At 37.7% G+C, this 22,657-nt stretch overlaps 1 protein-coding gene and 1 pseudogene across 4 annotated transcripts in view; both read right to left on the bottom strand.

The window, feature by feature from the left end:
* The window catches only part of EXOC4 (exocyst complex component 4), an 816,004-nt gene that overhangs the window by 698,946 nt on the left and 94,401 nt on the right, over nucleotides 1–22,657 (bottom strand). For all 3 annotated transcript variants that reach the window (XM_082399150.1, XM_082399151.1, XM_082399149.1), the window contains exon 7: nucleotides 3,572–3,746. In XM_082399150.1, the coding sequence (XP_082255276.1) occupies nucleotides 3,572–3,746 (175 nt within the window). The remainder of the gene's footprint in view (nucleotides 1–3,571; nucleotides 3,747–22,657) is intronic.
* LOC309632649 (large ribosomal subunit protein P1 pseudogene) lies at nucleotides 14,997–18,126 on the bottom strand (annotated as a pseudogene). Its single transcript has 2 exons — nucleotides 18,120–18,126; nucleotides 14,997–17,120 (listed from the first exon to the last, which is right to left on the bottom strand). The product of its transcript is annotated as a large ribosomal subunit protein P1 pseudogene (transcript).

Here is a 22,657-nt window from a genome sequence, read left to right as displayed (position 1 = left end):
TGCCACTGCTATAATAAAAGGTAAAGAAAGGCTATGGAAATGTTCAAGCTTAAAGGAAACTAAAGAGGCATGAAAAGCAGATACAGTATCTAATGCTAGACTGGATTCTCTACTGGAGGAGCAAAAAAAACCCAAAACTGCCCTAAAAAACATTACTGGGTCAATCGACAAAACTAGAATATAGAAAATAGATAACAGAGAAAACACACACAAGTACATATATACATAGAGAAAACAATTGATAAAGTGACAAAATGCTAACAATAGTTGAAATTGAATTAAGGGTTATATGGGCACCCTTTGTACTATTCTTACAGCCTTTCTAAAAGTTTGAAGTTATTTTAAAATTTTTTAGAAAACAACATAAAACGTATCTCTTGTAAACAGTATGGTTGGGTTTTTCTTTTTTTTAAACCAATCTGACAAACTCTGCCTTTAAATTGAAGTATCTAGTCCATTTACATTTAATGTAATTATTTATATGGGCAGTATAAGTCTAACATGTTGCTATTTGTTTTCTGTTCATCCTGTCTTTGTTTTGTTCTTTATCTTTTCTTTCTTCATTGTTCTTTTTTCTTCCTTCATTGTTCTTTTTTCTTCCTTTCCTGCTTTTTTCTTTTGGATTAATCAAATATTTGTTCACTATTCAGTTTTATGCCCTTTACTGGCTTTTCAGCTATACATCTATTTTACAATTTAATGTTTGCTCTAGGGATTATAATATGTATCCTTAACTTACCACAGTTTACCTTAAACATTATACCTCTTCATGTATAATGTAAGAAACTTACAGCAGTAGAGTTTCATTTACCCTATTCCCATCTTTTGTGCAATTATTGTCATACATTTTACTTTGAAATATATTATAAAACCCACATACATTACTATTGGTTTTGCTTTAAACAAAAATTAAGAAATGAGAAAAATATATTTTATTTTTACCCACATATTTACCACTTCCGGCCTTCTTTATATTTTCCTGTAGATGAGTTACCACCTGGTATTGTTTTCCTTTAGCCTGAATAACTTTCTTTAACATTTCTTTAAGTGCAGGTCCAGTGAAAACAAATTCTTTCAGCTTTAGTTAATGTGAAAATGTCACTATTTCACCTTCATTTCAAATGATTTTTTTGGTGAATATAAAATTCTAGATTGACAATTTTTGTATTTTCCAGCACTTTCAAGATGACATACATTGATTTCCAGCTTGTATTGTTTCTGATGAGACATTAGTGAAAATTTTTATCACTGGTTCCCTGTAGGCAATGTACTCTTTTTCCTCTGGCTATCTTTAAGATTTTTTTCTTTGCTTTTCAGCTACCTGATGATAATGTGTCTAGATATGGTTTTCTTTGTGTTAAACTTCCTTGGATTTGTTGAACTTCTTGATCTGCGGGTCTATGTTTTTCAACAAATTTAGAAATTTTGGGTCATTGTTTCTTCCAATAATTAACTGCCCCAATCTCTCTCCCTGCTCTGCCTCTGTACTTCCAACCACACAAATGTTAGACAGTATGATACTGTCCCACAGGACATTATGGCTTTGCTTATTTTTCTTTTCAGTCTATTTTCTCCCTGTACTTTAGTTTAGATTGGTTTTGATTGATTTTTCTTTAAGTTTTCTGATCCTTTCTTCTACAGCATGCAATCTGTTGTTAAATCCATCTGGTAAATTTTTCATTTCAGATATTAATTTTCATCAAATTTTTAAAATTCTGGTTATTAGTCACATTTTTCTGCTTTTTTGCAAGTATAATAATTGTATGCTGCACAATGTGGATGCTTCATTATTGAGATACTAGATTACATTACTTTATTTACAGGTGGATCAGACTAATACTGTAGAGACTTGGTTTGGGGCTTTGTTACATGAAATTACAGTATCACGTACACTATGGCTAGAACAGCCCAATTCCTGAAACATCTGAGGTCACATATGAAAGCACAGGATGTTCACCAAGTTCTCCCCACACTGGCTAGTCTGAACTCCACCGTTTCTGAGCATTTGGCAACTTCTGCAATTTCCATTCAGCTCACAGTCCCACAGTAGCTATTTTCTGCCTTGGAGTGGGTGAAACTTCACATCTGACCAAAGGCTCGACAATACTCTTTTCAGATTTCTGGGGCTCCTTCTCTCTGCAATTCCCTCTCCTTCAGTATCCTAACCCACAAACCGCAGCTGCCTCCGCACCCCTGAACCCTGAACCCTGCTTCATCTACTACTTAGAGCCTGCTGATGTATGTTCACTTTCCTATGTCATAGTTTGAAAGTGTCCCCAGAGAAGAAGCTGGGATGAATGTGAAAGTGACCTCACGTACTCTCTTCTCTCAACTGACCATGCCGATTGCCTGAGTCCACCCAGTTTTCAAGTTACTTATGGTAGGAGGTAACCACATCATGGACAGAACCAGAAGTCCTTAATTCTAACTATTTTTGAAATAGCTTTAAAATCTATTATCTTATTTCATCCTTAAAATAAACATGTAACCTGAAAAGCATATGTTTCCATGACAGATTAGCAAACCAAGATATAAAATATTAAATAACCAGTTTCCAAGCAATAAAGATATTTTATTCAACACACAAATATTCATCAAGCACCTACTATGGGCACATGGTAATTGACATAGCAGCAAAACAAACTCATGGAATATAGTTGCAACCTATATTCTTTCTACTGAACCATCAATAAAGCACACAGACCGTATCCAAAAAATTGTCTAATGAATGAATAACCAGGAATCAATCAATCCACCAAGAGCATGCCTATACTCTCAAAAATAACTACAATTTACATACATGATTTATTTTTTTTCTGCAAAGAATCCTATTTGCCATGCAAATAATTTCATTTCTACACAGTTATATTTTTCAATTCCCTATATATACTTAATTTTTTTCCTATTAGTAGATACTGTCTAACCAAGTCACTTCTATTTAGCTATGCCAAATTTGCTTCAGCTAGCTCTTAATCGTATTTCTCATTTTCATCTGGCCAAATCAAATATATTTTCCTGGCACATGGAGAGAAAATATAATAAAATTTCTAAATACCACCTCTGCAGCATCATACCAAACAGTAATATCATTCCTCCGATCTTCAACAGATCAATCAAAGTGGTACATTTATACCTTACAGGTTTATCTTCATCTCTTAAAATAAGCTCTTGACCTGTCTTTTACCCCAACATATGCAAGAGCTGACTGTAAGAAAATGGTCATAAACTTAAGCTACATATATGTTTATAAAATAGTGTTTAAGAACATTTTAATATTGATTACATAAACATGTGACTAATTCCAGTGAAGTAAAATACATTACAACAGAAAGCCAGATACTATAGATCCTTGATTGCTACATACTGAGAATCTCCTAATTTTAAAGCCTAGCCAAAAAAGTTTGTTTAAAAGGTCTTTTGAAAATGATAGAAGTCCATAACATCACCTTTAAATAGGAACACTACATTCTCACTCTGTTTATGATTAAGAGAATATTTTAGGTGGCTGATTTTTTTATGTTCCTACCTGCTATCCTGAATCAAGACGGCACCCCCTGTAAAAGGATCTTACCTGCAGAACATCTTGGATCTTCACCCACACGTCTGCCATGTCATACAATTTGACATCTTCCTGCTGAGTCAGTGGAGTCACAACAGTGTCTTGCAGGTATCCCAGGACCACAGAGTGTGCAGCAGCTACAGCATTAAACTTGTCAAACAGCAACTCCAGCAGTTCTAGAAGTAACCTAGTGAAAAAAATAAACATTTACATACAAACAAACACAAAATGATTGACACTGGCCTGCAAGAAAAACATCAAACTAAAGTGAAGTAGCACACTACCATGTAAACAGCTCACTAAAGTTCAACAGATTTCATTTCAAACAGTTGTCTGATCTAAGTAACTTTTGAAAATTTATCTAAGTGTCAGTTTCCTCTGCTATAAAATGGACATGGTGAAGTCAGAGAGACAAAGACAAGTATTATGTGATCACTTATATGTGGGATCTAAAAAATAATACAAATGAATCTATATACAAAACAGAAACAGACTCACAGATGTAGAAGACAAACTTATAGTTACCAAAGATGGAAGGGAAGGGGGAAGGATAAATTCGGAGTATGGGACTAACAAATGCAAACTACTATACATAAAATAGGTAAGCAACAGAATTTACTATATAGTGCAGGGAACTACATTCCATATCTTATAATAACCTATAATGGAAAATAATCTGAAAAATATATATGTCTAACTGAATCACTTTGCTGCACACCTGAAACTAACATAATATTGTAAATCAACTATACTTCAATTTAAAAAAATGGACACGGTGTAAAACTTTTAAAGACAATTGTAAAGTCCCTAAACCAGGAGTAGCAGCTCAATAAACATTTGTTTCCTTTTTAACATAATTCAGTGATCACTATACTCTCTATTTATATAGGTAGTTTTTCTAAGGAATTCAGGCAATTTTTCAGACAACAGTTTGAATGTTACAGAGAATGTGCTATTCTCTAGCAATAAATTGGGCACTTTGGTAAGGACACTAATCCTTTTAGTCATGAAAAGCTGCACTTACTCCCATTCAAATGTATGGCCTAACTTGCCTGAAAAAACTACACACCTGCCGAGCAATCTGACTTTCACCACAGGGAGCAGCTTGGACCTCTGCATTATCTCATTTTTCATCTTGAGACATGGACACATATTATTACATCAATTTTATATACTCAAGGACACAAAATGAGGTTGCAAGGCAGCTGACCCTAGAACAAAAGTTGATTTCCATGTCAGAGCACTGAGCCACCTACCTCTCTCTATAGTTTTACAGTGTAGATGTATATTCAGAGATGGCTCAGAGCTTCATGTCATGGATGCAAAGTAATTCCCCCATCACTGAGCCTTACAGCATCACTGATCACTCACACTTGGAATCATCCTTTCCTCCTCTGAAGTTGTATTTTATTCCACTTTTAAGGACCTTATCACATATGGCTCACATATGTGACTCAATCAATGTGGGTCACATTTATTTATATATAGACATTTTACTTCTCTTCCCCATTATTAGCCTTTTAGAGCAGGCACTGCTTTATACATCTCTGTACATGCAGGAGCACTCAGAACAGTGATCAGCAAATATTTGCTGAATGAATTTAATGTGTATACCATGAATGAGTGCAGACAATTTTGGAATGTGACCTTTATTGTATAATCTGTGGCTCTCAGTTCATAGTTCCTAAGTAGACTTATAAACCAACCTGGAAAGTAGAAAAAGCAAAATATCTTGTCAGCAATGTCGATTAACAAGATTTTATTACCATAAATAAGAGGCTATAACTATAATCTCATCAAAACGTATAGCATAATATTTATTCCTATGGCTTCTTTATTGCCCAATTACTGTAATTAATGTGCCAATGTGACGGGCAATAATTATCTTATGATAAAACCCTAATATCTCTGACACTTTGATTTAGACAAGACAGAATCAATAAAAATGTACATATTCCTCCAAGTCTAGAATATACATATATAATCCAGAAATTACACATTGTATTTGTAAATAGGAGCCATTCTACCTTTGAATGATGATTTTTAAAAATCTTTTAAAGGTAAATTCATATTTATACTCACATTTACCTAAAACAATTCTTCACTTTCATCTGTGTTATATAAGAACTACTCAAAATCAGCAGAAAGAGGTACAAAGTACAGGAAGATGTATCTAACTTAACAACTAAAATAGTTAATTCAGTGTAGGTAAATAATCTGTGTAAGACTGGTATCTGGCATCATACAGAGAAAACACCTGATTAAGTAAGGTTCTACTTTTCCAATAAAGATTTATGCTGAGCATGTAAAAGCCTGTGGTTCCCAAATGTCAATCCACAGACCACAATGTATTTTTCAGTGGTAGACAGAAAAATAAGACCATATATTCACGTTTCACAAAGGTAAATTTGTTTGATATTTTTGGTATTCTCTTGGTAAGAAAAATCTGTTATTTTCTTCCATGACTGCAGTTATATTGCCAAATGTCGTTACTTGACAAAATTAAAACGTAGTAACCTTACGCTATACCCCAACATTTCTGGAATGATTTTAATTTTAATTTTATATTGGTGTATAGTTGATTTACAATGTTGTGTTAGTTTCAAGTGTACAGTAAAGTGATTTAGTTATACATATATCTATTCTTTTTCAGATTCTTTTCCCATATAGGTTATTACAGAGTACTGAGGAGAGTTCTCTGTGCTATACTGTAGGTCCCTGCTGATTACCTATTTTATGTATAGCAGTATGTACATGTTAATCCAACCTCCTAATTTATCCCTCTCCCTCACCTTTCCCCTTTGGTAACCACTAGTTTGTTTTCTTTGTGCGTCTTTCTGTTGAAATGATGTCGATTCATGACATTCAGAAGCATAAGGCATGCTGGTATCCAACTTCCCAATGGCATGAAGTTCTAGGTACAGGCCTACAAACCAGCAATAAAGCAGAAAACACTGGAAGAGGAGTGGCTCCTCTGAATGGAGGGGCTGCTGTCTGGTTACCTCTAGGGCCACTAGACTCCATGACTGCACACACCTCGGCTGCCACTCAAGGACAAGAGCAACTCAGCAACCAGGGGCAGTGCTCTGTTTAGAAAAGAGACCTAAGAGGGAACTGAGGTGTAAAATGAGATCCACGGTATCTTAACAGTATGGAAATAGCAATCCCTGGATAAAATGCAACACACGACCACCTTCTGCCACACCTGGAGGATCAAGACCAAGATAGATGTGTTGTAGTGTGACTGTCAGAGCCATAAGACAGGCTACAGAAGGAAGAAAAAAAGAAGAGCCAGGCCGGAAATCAAGAGACTCTATTTGCCACTCTGCCTACTTTGAAACATCCACCAATTTCAAAGAGAGGGAAGCTCTCCTCTGCCTCACCACAGCACAGTCTCGACAATACTAATAAAACCCGCAGCTCCGACATTAAAACTTAAAACTTCTGTGCTGCAAATGATACCATCAAGAAAGTGAAAAGAAATGGGAGAAAATATTTGCAAATAATTTACCTGATAAAGGATTTGTATCTAGAATACCTCAAGATTTCTTACAACTAGTAACAAGAAGACAACCAAATTTTAAAATGGACAAAGGATTTGAATATGCATTTCTCCAAAGAAGATATATGAATGACCAATAAGCAAACAGAAGATGCTCAACATCTTAGCCATCAGAGAAATGCAAATCAAAACCGGGAGATACCGGTTTTTGGATGGGTATAATCAAAAAGACAGACAATAAAAAGTACTGGTAGGGGCTTCCCTGGTTGCGCAGTGGTTGAGAATCTGCCTGCCAATGCAGGGGACACGGGTTCGAGCCCTGGTCTGGGAAGATCCCACATGCCGCGGAGCAACTAGGCCCGTGAGCCACAGCTACTGAGCCTGCACGTCTGGAGCCTGTGCTCCGCAACAAGAGAGGCCGCGTTAGTGAGAGGCCCACGCACCGCGATGAAGAGTGGCCCCCACTTGCCGCAACTAGAGAAAGCCCTCGCACAGAAACGAAGACCCAACACAGCCATAAATAAATAAATAAATAAATAAAATTTTAAAAAAGTACTGGTAAAAGGATGTAGAGAAATTTGAACTCTCATACAGCACTGGTGAGAATGTAAAAATGGTACAACTGCTTTGGAAAACAGCTTGGCAGTTCCTCAAAACATTAAACACAGAGTTACCATATGTTCCCAGCAATTCCACTCCTAGGTATATACCCAAGAAAAACAAAAACACACATGTGCACAAAAACGTGTACACAAATGCTCACAGCAGCATTATTCATAATAGTAAAATATTAAAATAGTAGTAAAATAGTAACAGTAAAATCATAAAGTGGAAATAATCCAAATGTCCATCAACTAACAAATGGACCAAAAAAGCCCAAGGTATATTCATATAATAGAATATTATTCGGCTATAAAAGGAGATGAAGTACTGATACATACTACAACATGAACCTTGAAAACATTATGCAAAGTGAAAAAAGTCACAGAAGACTACTTTGTGACTTTGTGTGATTCTATTTATATGAAATATCCAGAATAGGCAAATTACACAGATGGAAAATATGTTAGTGGTTCTTAGGTAGGTGGGAATTACCCACTAAAGCATATGGGGTTTGTTTTGTAGGGGGGACAAAAATGTTCTGGAACTACAGAGCGGTGATGGTAGCACACCCTGTGAATACACCAAAAACCACTGTTTCAATGGGTGATTTGTGTAGTATGTGAATTATATCTCAATTTATCTGTATTTTTTGTTTTTTTGTTTTTTTAAATCATCAGCTGTGGCTCTGAGTCAGGACAGTGAGGGCCCAACACCTCCCCTGTGGTGAAGTAAAAACATATAGAACAGTGAAAAAAGGAAACTGATGTCTCAAAAAGTGAAGTATTATGAACACTGACTCCTTCAGAATCTTACTACCAGGAGGACATTAGCTTTTCTCTTTTGGTTCACTTGTTTTTTGTTTGTTTTTCCTTCTTACATAAGTAACCGGTAAAGAAACAAAAGATGCACATTCTTTCCCAACATTGATAATTCCTAACCCTGTAATTATGAGAAAATCTCTCAACTTCTTCAAGTGTTCCCATCTGTAAAACCAAAGTATTAATTAATACCTGTTCCAGGAGCCTCACACAACTGATGGATGGATCACATTAGAAAATGGACAGAATTAGTTGAGGTAATGGTACTGTATTAAAGAGAGAGGAGGTTTCAGGATCCCTTTGTCTGGATTTCTGGCTTGAGCAACTCTGAAGACAATGGTTACCCTTCCTGAGAGAGAGAGAAAGAGAGAGTGGGGAGAGGGAGAGAGAATGAGAATGAAGTGAAGACAGAAACTGTTGAAAAGGAGAGCCGTTGGGTTTAGATCTGAAGATGTTAAAGTTTAAGGTGTTACATACCGGTCCTTGGTTATGCAAGTCTGGAGCTCAGGAGTGAGACTGATATTGGAAATTTACAAAGTGATAAATATTTGAGAGGATGAGATTCCTCAGGGATAATATGCAGAGTAAGACAAGCAAGCCAACATTCCCCAAAATAGCAGCAGTGAAGAGATGTTCAGGAAGTAGCGAGGCAGGAAAACGACGACAGGAAGGAAGATTGTAGAAGACAGTGGAGAAGAGAATAGCAACAGAGCCAAGGCTACATGGCAGCCAGCTGAGGTGAAGACAAAAATGTACAACTCAGGTCCCAGTGACCTTGGCAAGAAGGGTTTCAGGGGGGCACTGGATGCTGAACTCAGCAGTGGGATAAGGAGTGAATGGCTAATAAGGGAAAGAGTCCAAGTCAATCACACACTTTGCAAAGGCTGACCATTCCTCACCAACACATGCCCTCCTAAAAAAAGAAAATGAAAAAGCAAGTGACTCTCTCCCAATGCAGCAAGAATAAGAAAGACCAGGAATCACTCACATAAACAAGACATAAAATGCGCTAGTCTGGCCCAATTTAAAGCTACCAGAAATAAACTGAAATATGCTGTTAATATTCACATATACTCGCTGGCTGCCCACCCAACACTAGATTGAGAAAACAAGTGTTTGCCTTTCACTGCAGACACACTCAGGATAACCTGCACACACAAAGCCCCACAAAAGTCATCCCCTGAACTTGAGGACACAGGGAGGGGGAAGGGTAAGCTGGGACAAAGTAAGAGAGTGGCATGGACTTATATATACCACCAAATGTAAAATAGATAGCTAGTGGGAAGCAGCCGCATAGCACAGGGAGATCAGCTCGGTGTTTTGCGTCCACCTAGAGGGGTGGGATAGGGAGGGTAGGCGGGAGACGCAAGAGGGAGGAGATATGGGGATGTATGTATATGTATAGCTGATTCACTTTGTTATACAGCAGAAACTAACACACCATTGTAAAGCAATTATACTCCAATAAAGATGTTAAAAAAAAGTCATTCCCCACCGTACTCCGCCAACAAAATATTGACTAAATAAAAGAAGAAATAAAACATGACACTGCAACTAGCTCAGTTGCTTAAATCCTGTTAGGATCAAGGTTTTCACCACTGATCCAAAAGACAAAGGAGCAGGCAGAATCATTAAATTACTAGAGATTCCTTAAACTGAATTGAATAAGAAAAGGCCTCAGACAGGAATAAGCTTAAGAACCATAGAGATTAGAATTTCAATTAATTGCAATTTCTACCAGTCAGAAGAAAATCGTGTGTGTGAATGCACACACACACACACACACACACACACACACACACACACACACAGAGGTTATTTCCAGAGTCACAAAACAGTATGCAATAATATGCAATACAACATCACAGTCATTGAAAGAATACTTCAATCCTGGGATGGCAATGTGGTATAAATGCCAGTATAAAGGACTGGCATTAGAAAGCTGGACTTGGTACCAGCTCTCTGCTGAATAGCCATGGGATTTTCAGTACATAATGGGACTGTTCCAAGTCTCAGGATCCTCAAACACAAATTTCCTCAATTACAATTTCCTAATCACAAACTATGAGAATTAAATGCAATAATATAAGTGAAAGTATACTAAAAAGCAAGCGCAAAACAACAGTAAATTGCTTCCTATACCTTTAACGGTTACCATCTAGAGGGGGAAAAGGGGGGGGAACAAGAGATACTTCAGATGTCCCAATGGCCCAGCTGCATCTCTGTCCTTCCCCCAGCTTAGTAAAGTCCTGCTTGTATTCCGTAAGATACACTAGTATCATCCCAATAGAACCCCTCTTTAATTCTGTTAGTTGGAGGTGGGTTCTGTCACTGCTAACTAAAAGAGGTCTAATTCACAGAATAACAGCCAATTCCTTCATTCCCCTTTCATTCTATAATCCCTCAAAAAAAAAGCAGATGATCACAATTGACTGAGAGAAGTGACAAAGGAGCAACATGCATGGCCTCCTGGGCCAGAGAATAAGAACACAGTCCCTGTTTATGTGTGGTTATGTACCCACACCTCTCCCCCAACACATGGCCCAATGCCTAGAGTGGAAAAAACAGTTAAGTTGTGTGGGTGCCTGAGTACATATGAGTAAAAGAATGAGCAATTTAGGGTGGCAGTATTCGGAGAAGTCTAGGACTAGAGCCACCAACCTGGGGTCCTCTGCATGGGGCCAGGAGCTAAAGCTGTCATGACGGATGAGAGCCCTTAAACGGTGAGGCTGGAGTGAGATGATGATGACAACGACGAGGACCACAACAAAGACACAACGACGTCTTCACAGCCACACTGATGACAACAGGCCAGGCATTGTGTGAAGTGCACACTTTATCCTCGGGAGAACCCTATGACGAAGGTACTACTTTTATCCCCACATTATAGACAAGACAACTAAAGCTCAGAGATAGAGACCAAAGGACTCGATTTTGGAGAATGTTTCTTTTAAAGGATGTTAGGGAAAAAAAGTAATTTAAGAGAAGAGGCCAGAGTTATCAGTACTATCAAATGCTACAGAAACCAAGGCTGGAAAGAGCATCAACAGAACAGTCTATCCTGCCTCTATTTTCTCACTGCCAACCAGTTTACCCCTGGTACTCTACTAAAACAATTCCTGCAAAAGTCTCAAATCATCATTTTGCTCACTCTAAGATATACACACTACTCTATATAAAATAGATAACCAACAAGGACCTACTGTACAGCACAGGGAACTATACTTAATATTTTATAATAACCTATAAGGGAGAAGAATCTGAAAAAGAATAGATACATACACATGTATAACTGAATCACTCTGCTGTACACCTGAAACTTAACACAACATTATAAATCAACTATACATCTAAATAAATAAATAAATGAGACCTCTTCAGTCCTTATTCAAGGAGGTGCAGTGCTTGTTTCTACTGACCACTCACTCCTCCTTGAAACACTGCTTTCCACGGGCTCCAACCCTATACTCTTCCACTCTCCTTCCACCTCCCTGGTTGTGCCTTCTCAAGAATCTCTTCCTCAGCCTGTTCCTTAAATGCTGTCAACTCTTCTCAATCCTCATACTCTCTCTGAGTGAGCTCATTCACCACTTATGTCTTCAATCATCCACCCGCTAATGATTCCCAAACTTATCTTCTGTCCAGATGGCTCTCCTGAGCTGTAGACACCAAACCTAACATGTCTTAAATAAAACTCATCATTCTCCTCCCCAAACCTACTTTTCCATTTACCTAAGTCAGTGAACGGTATCACTTACCCCAGAAAATCATCCTCCCCTCCCCTCTTCCTCAAATCCAACCAATTACCAACCTCTTTTATTTCTACCTCTTTACTACCTCTACCATGGGCCTACTTTAGCCCATTGCCACTGTTACTCTGTTAATGCAGGCCTTATCATCTCTTTCCTGGATTATTAAAACAACCCTTAGAGGAGTCTCCTTTCCTCCAGTCCTTGCCGCTCCCTCTCTAGACTGTAAATTCAATGAGGGTAAGAACTATGTCTGATTTATCACAGTATTCCAGTATTTGTCATAATAGTAAGCATATGACAGGCAATAAATGAGTATTTATTCAAAGAAAGAATGAAACAATGAGCTCCAGCAGATGGGGGAAATAGAGACCGGATTACAGATAACAAGTGGCAAGGAAATACGTATTACTGACTGTAATCTCCTGGAAGGAAATTAGAAGACCACAACAAAAATATTTCACACAAAATTCTCCTCTCAGAAAGATAACCTCATCAACATAAACATGAGAACGAAAAGAAATATAGTTACAAGCTGAAAGATATATATGCATTCAGAGCTAACTTTAATAATACTGTGTTAAAATCTATTTTGTATTAAAAAACATGAAAGAGTCAAGAAGAAGCAAATATTTGTTCTTTAAACATACTTCCGATTACCTGGCTGGTTTTAAAAACAGCCTTCTTATAAATACAAGCAAAATGTTACTTATTCTCCCAGATAGCCTACTAACTTCCTACCCATAGCTACCCCTATGTATCTCATCTTGGAGTGCCACCATGAAAAAAGGCAGAGGATTAAGGAGAAGAAAATGTTAAGGAATAGTCACAGTTGCACAAGTCAAGAAATGTCTATGGTATAAAGCTGTATCATCAAGCTGTGAAAAATGTTCAATATGTAAGGTGAGATTCAACTATCTGAATCTAAATTTAACATCCAGGAAACCTTGAATTAGTCATTTGGCTGGAAAATCCATGTTAGCAGCCAAGAAGCTGCCTTACTTGGTCACGAAGTAAAGATACACACACAAGGTAGAAAATCAGTTCTGTTCTACTACTTACCTGCTGAGACCTTAATATCAGGGTTCTGCATTTTCCCACTGACAGACAAAGGCATTAACCACAGAATATTTATTTCCCTACTTCTATGTTCTAAAAGATAAGAAAATACTGAACTCTGAGCTTAGGTTTTATATGAAAAATTAAAAGAAACTGATCATCAATTATTTCATATCAAAATGGTCTTAGTTTTACACTCCTGTATCTCACATACACATTTTCATAATAAGCTTGGCTGAGCTAATATTTTTCATTTCAAACAGGACATAGATGCCATTTAATCTTCAAGGTTACCTAATACCTACTTCTAAGGGATAGAGATTAGTTTCACCACTTTTATTAATAACAATCTTCATGTAAAGAGCAGTTACTATTTGAGGAGTGCTGACTAATTCTCCATCTGCACTATGAAAAGAACAGGAAAAAACTATTAGCAATATAGAATGAAACACAGTAAAAATAAAAAGAACTGGTCCTGGCTCTAGTAATTGCCTTCCTGTGTCACTTCCCCACTTGTCAAATCAGCCTCTCATGCTCAGTTTCTGAATTCTTAGTAGATGACCTCGAATGAACTTCTAGTTCTAACGTGTGGCAAATAAGGGACTGAAATTAGAAAATAAACCCAGGCCCTTTTTCTTTGGATTAAAGTATTAGTATCATTCTTTCAAAAGCCTTTCCCAGGACAGTCTCCTCAACAAAAGATGAAGAAAAAACTGAATAGTCATATGCAAAAGAAAGAAACTGGAACACTCTCTTACACCATACACAAAAATCAACTCAAAATGAATTAAAGACTTGAACTTAGAACTGAAACCATATAACTCTTGCATGAAAACACAGGAATAAGAGCCTTGACATTAGCCTTGGCAATGACTCTTTGGATGTGACACCAAAAGCAAAGATAAACAAGTAGAGAACCACATCAAATTAAAAGCTTCTGCACAGCAAAGGACACCATCAACAGAATGAAAAGCAACCTACGAATGGGAGAAAATATTTGCAAACCATACATCTGATAAAAAGTTAATATCCCAAATGTATAAAGAACTCACACAACTCAAAAACAACAACACAAAACACAATCCAATTAATGGGCAGAGAAACTGAATAGACATTTTTCCAAAGAAGACACACAAATGACCAAAAGGTACACAAAATGGTGCTCAACATCACTAATCATCAGGGAAATGCAAATCAGACCATAAGGAGCTATCACCACACACCTGATAGAAGGGCTATCATCAAAAAGACAAGAGATAACAAGTGTTGGGGAGGATATGGAGAAAAGGGAACCCTTGTACACTGTTGGGTGGGAACGTAAATTGATGCAGCCACTATGAAAAATAGTATGGCGGTTCCTCAAAAAATTAAAAGAACTACCATATACTGCAATCCCACTTCTGGGTATATATTCAATAGAAATGAAAACAGACTCTCAAAAAATATCTGCACTCCCATGTTTATTGCAGCATTATTCACAAGAGCGAAGACACGGAAACAACCTAAGTGTCCATCAGTGAATGAATAGATAACATATGCACACACACGCACAACTCCATGCTTCCACTGCAGGGAACAGGGGTTCGATTCCTGGTCGGAGAACTAGGATCCCGCATGCTGCGTGGCATGGCCACAAAACACACACACACACACACACACACACACACACACACACACACACACACACACACACACACACACCCGTGGACTATTATTCAGCTATGAGAAAGAAGGACATCCTGACATTTGCGACAACATGAATGGACCTTGAGGGCATTAGGTTAAGTGAAACAAGCCAGACAGAGAAAGACAAATACTATATGTTCTCACTCATATGTGGAGCCTAAAAAAGCCAAAGTCAAAGGAACAGAGACTAGAGTGGTGGCTGCCAGGGGCTATGGAAAACAGGAGATGGTGGTCAAGGAGTACCACCGTCAAGTTATAAGATGAATAAGATCTGAGGAGCTAAGGTAAAGCGTAGTGATTATAGTTAATACTGTATTATATACTTGAAAGTTACTAAGACAGTACATCTTAAAAGTTATCACCACAAAAAAGAAATGGTAATTATGTGATGTGATGCAGGTGTTAGCCAATGCTAGGGTGGTCATCATTTTGCAATATTTAAGTATATCAAATCAACACATTGTACACCTTAAACCTACACAATGTTACGTCAGTTATTATCTCAATAAAGCTAGGGGGAAGAAAAGCCTTTTTCACCCATTTGAAAAATCATATTTCATCATAATGGAACATTGCAAAATTTATCCACAAATCCACTTCCCAAAGACAAGAAAAGTTATGATTTTAGGTGTATATTCTTAGTACTTAGTTGTATACTGGTCTTAGTACAAGAACGTACAACGTTTCTAGGGGAACTGTTTACGTGCCTCTAAGTCATCAGTCTGATTCTCAAGTGAGTCAATTAAGACTCATTTACTCTGTGGCGGCTGATCACACCTCTTAACATGTCCAGCTATCGCTGAGAGGCCTGCCATTGATCACAGCGGGGCTGGGGGTGGGGACTGTACGGGTGCGGGAATGGATGTGTCAGCGCAAATACCGCCCTTCTCCTGAGGAAGAACAAAATCAGGCCCAGGAAATGAGTTAGGACCGTCATCTTTACATAAGCCAGAAAGCAAACTTCCATGGCGGATACAGACAACTTATCCTCTTAATTCCACCACCAACCAGCTTTGTGAAACTGTCAAATTATTGCAGCTTTCCCACTTCCCTGGGTAGATCTGGGATTAATAATAAGGCCCCTACCTGCGATGAGGCCAACAGTAAGTCTCACTCAGGTGAGATGCCAGATGGCAGACTGCTTTGCAAAACATAAATGCTACAAAACTACAGGACTCCATGATGTCTGTGATGTTATAAAGAGTGTTCTCAAATTTTAGCATGTGTAGAATCATCTAGAGACTCCTGTGGGCCCTGCACTCAGGGATTCCAATTTAATCACCCCTCCCCAAGGGATAATTTGCATTTCTAACTTTCAAGTGACATTGGTATTGCTGGTCCTTAGACCCCACTCCGTAGTGCTGAGATTTTTTTTTAAATAAAAATCGTTTCCTCTAATTTTAAAATTGTCTTCTTTGCATTTTTCTTATTTGTTCATTCATTAAACTTCCTGGGCACTTAGTATGTGCCCAGCCCTAAATCAGGCTGCAAACACAAAGTTAACCCCCCTGTTAAAAACTTACAGCCCAATCTGATTAGAGAACATAATGATGATATGGGCCAGGAGCTAGAGGAGCCCAGAAAAATAAAGTACAGCCTAAGATACACACAAAGGTGCTCTAATCATATCTGACCTCACTCCTAAACATCACCAAGGGAAGAATTTCATTGGACACACTTTTTTTTTTTTTTTAAGCAGCAAACAGCTCAGCTTTATATTGAATGTGTTATTAAAGAGGTTTAGTCAAAAAGAGCAAAGCCCACGTCATCGTCAGACTCTTCAGATTTTCTTTGCTTCCACCTTCTTCTCCTCAGCTGGGGTGGCAGTGGTGGAGGGGGCAGGACCTCCTGCTGGTGGTCGGAGGTCACCTGCCCCGCACCGCAGATGAGGCTCCCGATGCTGACACCAGCCACGGCCTTTGCAAACAAGCCCGGCCAAAAAGGTTCAACATTTACACCGGCTGCTTTAATGAGGGCATTGATCTTATGCTCCGTGACCGTCACCTCATCGTCGTGCAGGATGAGGGCCGAGTAGAAGCAGGCGAGCTCCGAGACGGAGGCCACGGTGCGGGCGAGTGCTAGGCAGGGGCTGCCGGGCGCGGGGCTGGTCGCCGGATGAAGTGAGGGCCTCACCCCAATGCGGCCTTAGCTTCCTCGGAAGGACGGAGCAGCTCAGCGGTAGCTGAGGGAAGCTGACACAAGTTTTTGTTTGTGTGTTTTTGCTATGAGAAAGATTCAGTGCCGGTTTGAGTGTGGAGTATCTTTGGATTATGACACCAACAAGCACACAGAAAATGAAAAGCTCTAAGGCAGCTCCTACTATCTGCCAAATAAAGAAGTGGCCTTGATGCAACACGAAGGCAGACACCTAAATAACGTTATCAATAACCTAAAATGTAGATTTTATCCGTCATTTCCTTAACTGGCCCCATCTCTAACATGAACCTCCTACAGCATGCAAAACAAGAGAAATAAAAAGCATATATATATATTTTTTACCCTGACAAATATAAAACAAAGATTTAAGAAATGTAACACTGAGTAAGACCTCTAGCGCATTCAGCCAAGCTCCCTTTCTCCAGGGACTATAGCCAAAGGACAACATAAGGATCAGAAAGACAGCTGTCCAACTGCACGTTTACCAAAGAGCTATGAACATTACCCACATTATTAATTCACCTGATATGCTAAGAAGCTATCATCTATCGCTTACGTGGGGAATCTAAAAAAAAAAAAAAAAAATGATACAAATGAACTTATTTACAGAACAGAAACAGAGTCACAGACTTAGAGAATGAACTTATGATTACCAGGGAGAAGGTGGGGGGGGAGGGATAGTTAGGGAGTTTGGGATTGACATGTACACACTGCTATATTTAAAATAGATAACCAACAAGGACCTACTGTATAGCACAGGGAACTCTGCTCAGTATTCTGTAACAACTAATTGAGAAAAGAATTTGAAAATGAATAGATACGTGTACATGTATAACTGAATCACCTTGTTGTACACCTGAAACTAACACAACATTGTTAATCAACTATACTCCAATATAAAATAAAATGCTAAAAAAAAAAAAAGAAGCTATCATCAATTAATTTAAGTCTTACAAGAAAGTATGTAGATTTGGGACCAGTACTACCTTCCATGGTAATGAATTGTACATTTTAGTTAACAAATGGTGTAATAAGCCCCATATGTAAAGAAGTAATTCCTTTCATTTGTTCTAAAAATATTTTAGTAAAGCTGCAGGGGATTATATTCTAGTTGAGGAATAGTGGAATTTCTTCCATATGTCCCTGGTTCATCCTATTCATACTCTTCAGTATTTAATAGTTGGGTGTATTTACAGCATGTTCTCACTGATACATGTAATCAAAAGTAGAGATTTAATCAAATGGAATCATAATCACTGAAGTTAAATTTACTTGCTTCCCGCTTACTTTGATTCGAATTAACTACTCATCTAAATTACATCGAGGCCCTTCCTGATTCCAAGCATGTCCAGGTGCTACAGCAGTGCTTGGGAATGGCTACAAGAAGCCACAAGGACAAATGCTTGAGACCTTGCTTCAAAGCTGCTCTTAAATGATTTTTCTGTAAAATAAAATGACCAATTCCACCAAATCCTACATTTCAGATACTTAGGCGAAGAGTAACTAACAGAGAAAGAAGAGATGAAAGGAAATGCTACTTATTTGAAAAAGAAATACATGCCTCACTCTAGCCATAGATATAAAGAAATCATGAGAAATATTTGTTACTCTTTCCATAAACACTGTACTTATACCACAAAACTAAACTTGGGGCTTGAGCCTTTTGACTGTCTCATAGATAAAACCACTTTGTATGACTGGCCTATTACAACGGTATGCCCTCATTTCAAGTTCTGGACTCTGAATTTTTAAAGTACATTTCTCTAACTTTTAGAGCAATAATTCAATGTATCTCTACAAATCTACAGCCTGCAGAGACTGAGAAATGGGGGGGGGGGGAGTGGGGAGTTTTAGGAAATGAGGCAAATACCAACTATGAAGAAAAACATGACTATAAAGTGGATGATTCAATGTTAGAATTATTCAGCAAGTATTCATCTAACACTGACAATCAATTACATGACAGACACTTAGGAGGCAGAAACGAAAAAGGTATACAGTCCATTACAATACAATGTAATAAGTGTTAGGACTGTTTAAAAGTAGCATGGCCACTCCTTCAGATTCCAGATCAAAAATATAAAGACTAGAAGAAAGTTTGGGAAATTTTATTTATAATCTAAGAGTGAAGAAGACCTAAGTTCTGACACAAAACCCAGACGCTTTAAAAGAAAACATTGATAAATACAATCTCATAAAAATAAAAACAATGTATACATGATCAGACATCATAAACAAAGTCAAAAGAGAAAGAAGCTGGAGGGAAATTAGAATATAAATCCCAAAGAACTAATTTTCTTGATATATAAAAAGTTCCTGTTAATCAACAGAAAGACAAACATACCAGAAAAATAGGTGTTCACTATTTTTCAGTAAGGAAATAAAATATTATTTGATCACTGTACTATAGAAAATTTCAACTTTTAAACAAGTCGGCTTTTAGGATAGTATAATGAACCATCCTGTACCTATCACGCTGATTCACTAAGTATCATTTATCACTAATCTTGTTTTACCTATATCCACACTCACCCTCAACCCAGATTATTTTGAAGTAATATATCCATATATAACATAGATATCATAACAATGAATTACTTTTTACACAAATAAGAAGTTTAACCTCACTCAAATTTTCTCTAAAAAATACAAATAAAAACCACCTTGGAAATACCATTTTTCACCGATCAGATTGACAGAGATAAAAACATTTTGATAATATAATCTGTTTACTAGAGACTACAGGAACTCTCAAACATTACTGATGACATGAAAACTTGGTATTATCTCTAAGAAAAACACACTTGGCAATAATGATCATAATCTAATAAACCACAAAAATCTAATCAACCAGCAAAGAACTCTGAAAGTGGCACATCAAGAATCGGACGCTCCCCTTCTCCCATCTTATATGTCAACGTCAAGGTCACTGCACAACTAGAAGAGTAACTAGTAGGTGCTATCAAATGAATGGAGCTTGATAACCACAACTTGTATAAAACAACAGTAAAAGCTGCCTTACTTTATTATGTAAAAGACACACACATACATCCCCCCAGACACAAGACACAGCCTAATGCCCACCTACCCAGACGAGATTAGGTCCCCATGGTTATATGCTCTCATGGCACATTTTGCTTTTCCTCTGCAGCACTTATCACAGTTTGTAATAATACACTTATCTAAAGGTTCTCTTATTAATGCCCTTCTTCCCCTCTAGACTTTAAACTCCATAAGGACAGGGATCATGTCGTATTTGTGTGGCATTTGAGCCCAGTTCCTGGTCCATGACAGATATTCAATATAAGTGGAATTCATTCTTTCATTCAAAATATATTTATTATGGGTCTGGTGGGCTCTGTGCCTACATTCTGGAGATACGGTGCTGAACAAGGCAAACTAGTTCTCTCTTCTCTTGAAGTTTCCATTCTAGGAGTAGTCAGAAAATAACCAAACACACACACACACACACACACACACACACACACACACTCACACACACCCTAAAAAGTAACTTAATGAACATGATCCAGTTGGTCTGCAAACACGTACTATGTTTTTCCACACTAATACCCCCGCAATCAGCATTTCCATTTGTAATGATTTCTTTTGATTAAAATAACTTGAGTAATACTTTAAATTAATTCTTAAATAATGAATTTATTTTTCACTATAACTTAATAACAGTTGCAAAATAAAGGCGGGGGGGCCTATAACCTTACTATCCAAACACAACTACTTTTAGCATTAAAGCATATTTCTCTCCCGCTTCTTCCATGAATTTTTCCTCAATATAACAGTGAGCACAGAATATGCAGTGTTCTCTGCTTTTTATATCAGACGCTTAATCTTCCCTCATTCATAACAGAGATCAAGGAACATCACAAAATGGTCTCCTTCCAAAAAGGGAAAAGGTCTCCCTGGCAGCCACTGTCCACGCATTCAATCCTCTCTGCCCTCGTCCAGACCAGTAGTCTCACCAAAGTGGGGCGGGCCCCCAGCACCTCCCCAGTCTGCTTCCACTTTGAAACGGGACCATTTTCAAAGAGGTCAAGTAGCTGTTACACACACGCCAATCCTTCTCTTTTCCCACGTTCTTCTCTCTCCCATATTCTTGACAAGGTATCACACCTTTGAGAAGATTTTGTTCCATGTATTTTTCACGCTTTTCTTATTTGCTAAATTGTAAAGGACTTCCTCCAGCCTTTTTGAACAAAAATGAAAATGCCCATGAGCTAGATTTTGGGAAAGAACCAATAGCTAGGCAGCAGGAGTTGAAGAAACTGGTTATGAGCTGCACAGGCTGCAGACCACACAAGCCATCTGATACTGAAGACATTGCCTGCCTTTCTGAGGAAATTATGGGTAGCAGGTGGTTCTGGGGGATTTCAAAAGCCCTTGTTACCCTAATGTTTATCAACTTGGCAACAACAGGAGTTGAAAATTTTCCTTTCATAGTAAACAGAGGTTTACAGACATTAGATAATGAATGAACAGGAAGACAAAATATTTCTCCTATAAATAGACAATAGATAGGTTGGGGGATCAAGAATAAAATAAAATAATAAGTGGGTGACTAAAGTGATTTTTGAAAACTGTCTGTGAAAGTATTCTGGCTCTGCAGGAAGTGAAAGCAAAACAGAGTTCACTACTCTGGTTCCTACTACTTTTCTAGCAAAATAACACACAACATTAACTCTCTTTACATAAAGACGAATGAAAACAGGCCTGCAATGCATCACAACCAGAATATATTTAAGAAGATGATGCTGAATAATGAGACTTTTAGGGAAAGTTACAATTCTGGTACCTAGCCTCAGAGTAGCATTTATATGCTAACGATTTGGAATAGGTTATTTCATTGGGGGGGGGGGCGGGTAGTGAGGGAGAGAATCATTTTGTGGAAGAAGGATTCATGGTTCTTTTTGCCTATGCTCCAACTTCCTTTAAGGAAAACAGACTCTTACACCTTTAACATAAGATTCCTTGAATGGTAAAAGATAATATTAATAATAATGTAAAGTATTATGACTTTACTTCTCTCTAAAATAATGCCACTCTAAACTTCTAAACCTCTAGAAGCAACAATGCAATCACTTTTGAATGAAGTTTCCCAGGTAATTAATTCTTGAGGAGTTTTAAAGCATTTGTTGGCACACAGCTACTATAGACTAGCTCCAAATTATCAGCCATTTGGAACACCAACCCAAGAATTTAATCTTTGATTTTCGAAAAGAGTGGTTCCAAATATTAGCTTACTCTGTACTATTTAATCTAATAATAAGGAGTTTGGGCCCAAAATTTCAGATTTGTACATTTTATAAAATGGGATCATGTTATAGGCATGAAATCAAGACAAATAGCTTGTTCACTTGCCGGTGTCCAATATATCCTACCTACAAAAGCCTTTAAAATACTGACAAAAAACGAAACTTAAAGAGGGAAAAATACCCTCCTGCTGCCTCATTCTTCATAGAGAAACATTTATTATTTCCTGGGGTAGTATGCTGAATTTCCACTTCTG

Source organism: Balaenoptera borealis, assembly GCF_965194805.1.
Source record: "Balaenoptera borealis genome assembly, chromosome: 7".
NCBI lineage: Eukaryota > Metazoa > Chordata > Mammalia > Artiodactyla > Balaenopteridae > Balaenoptera > Balaenoptera borealis.
This window is presented reverse-complemented; position numbering and strand designations above follow the sequence as displayed.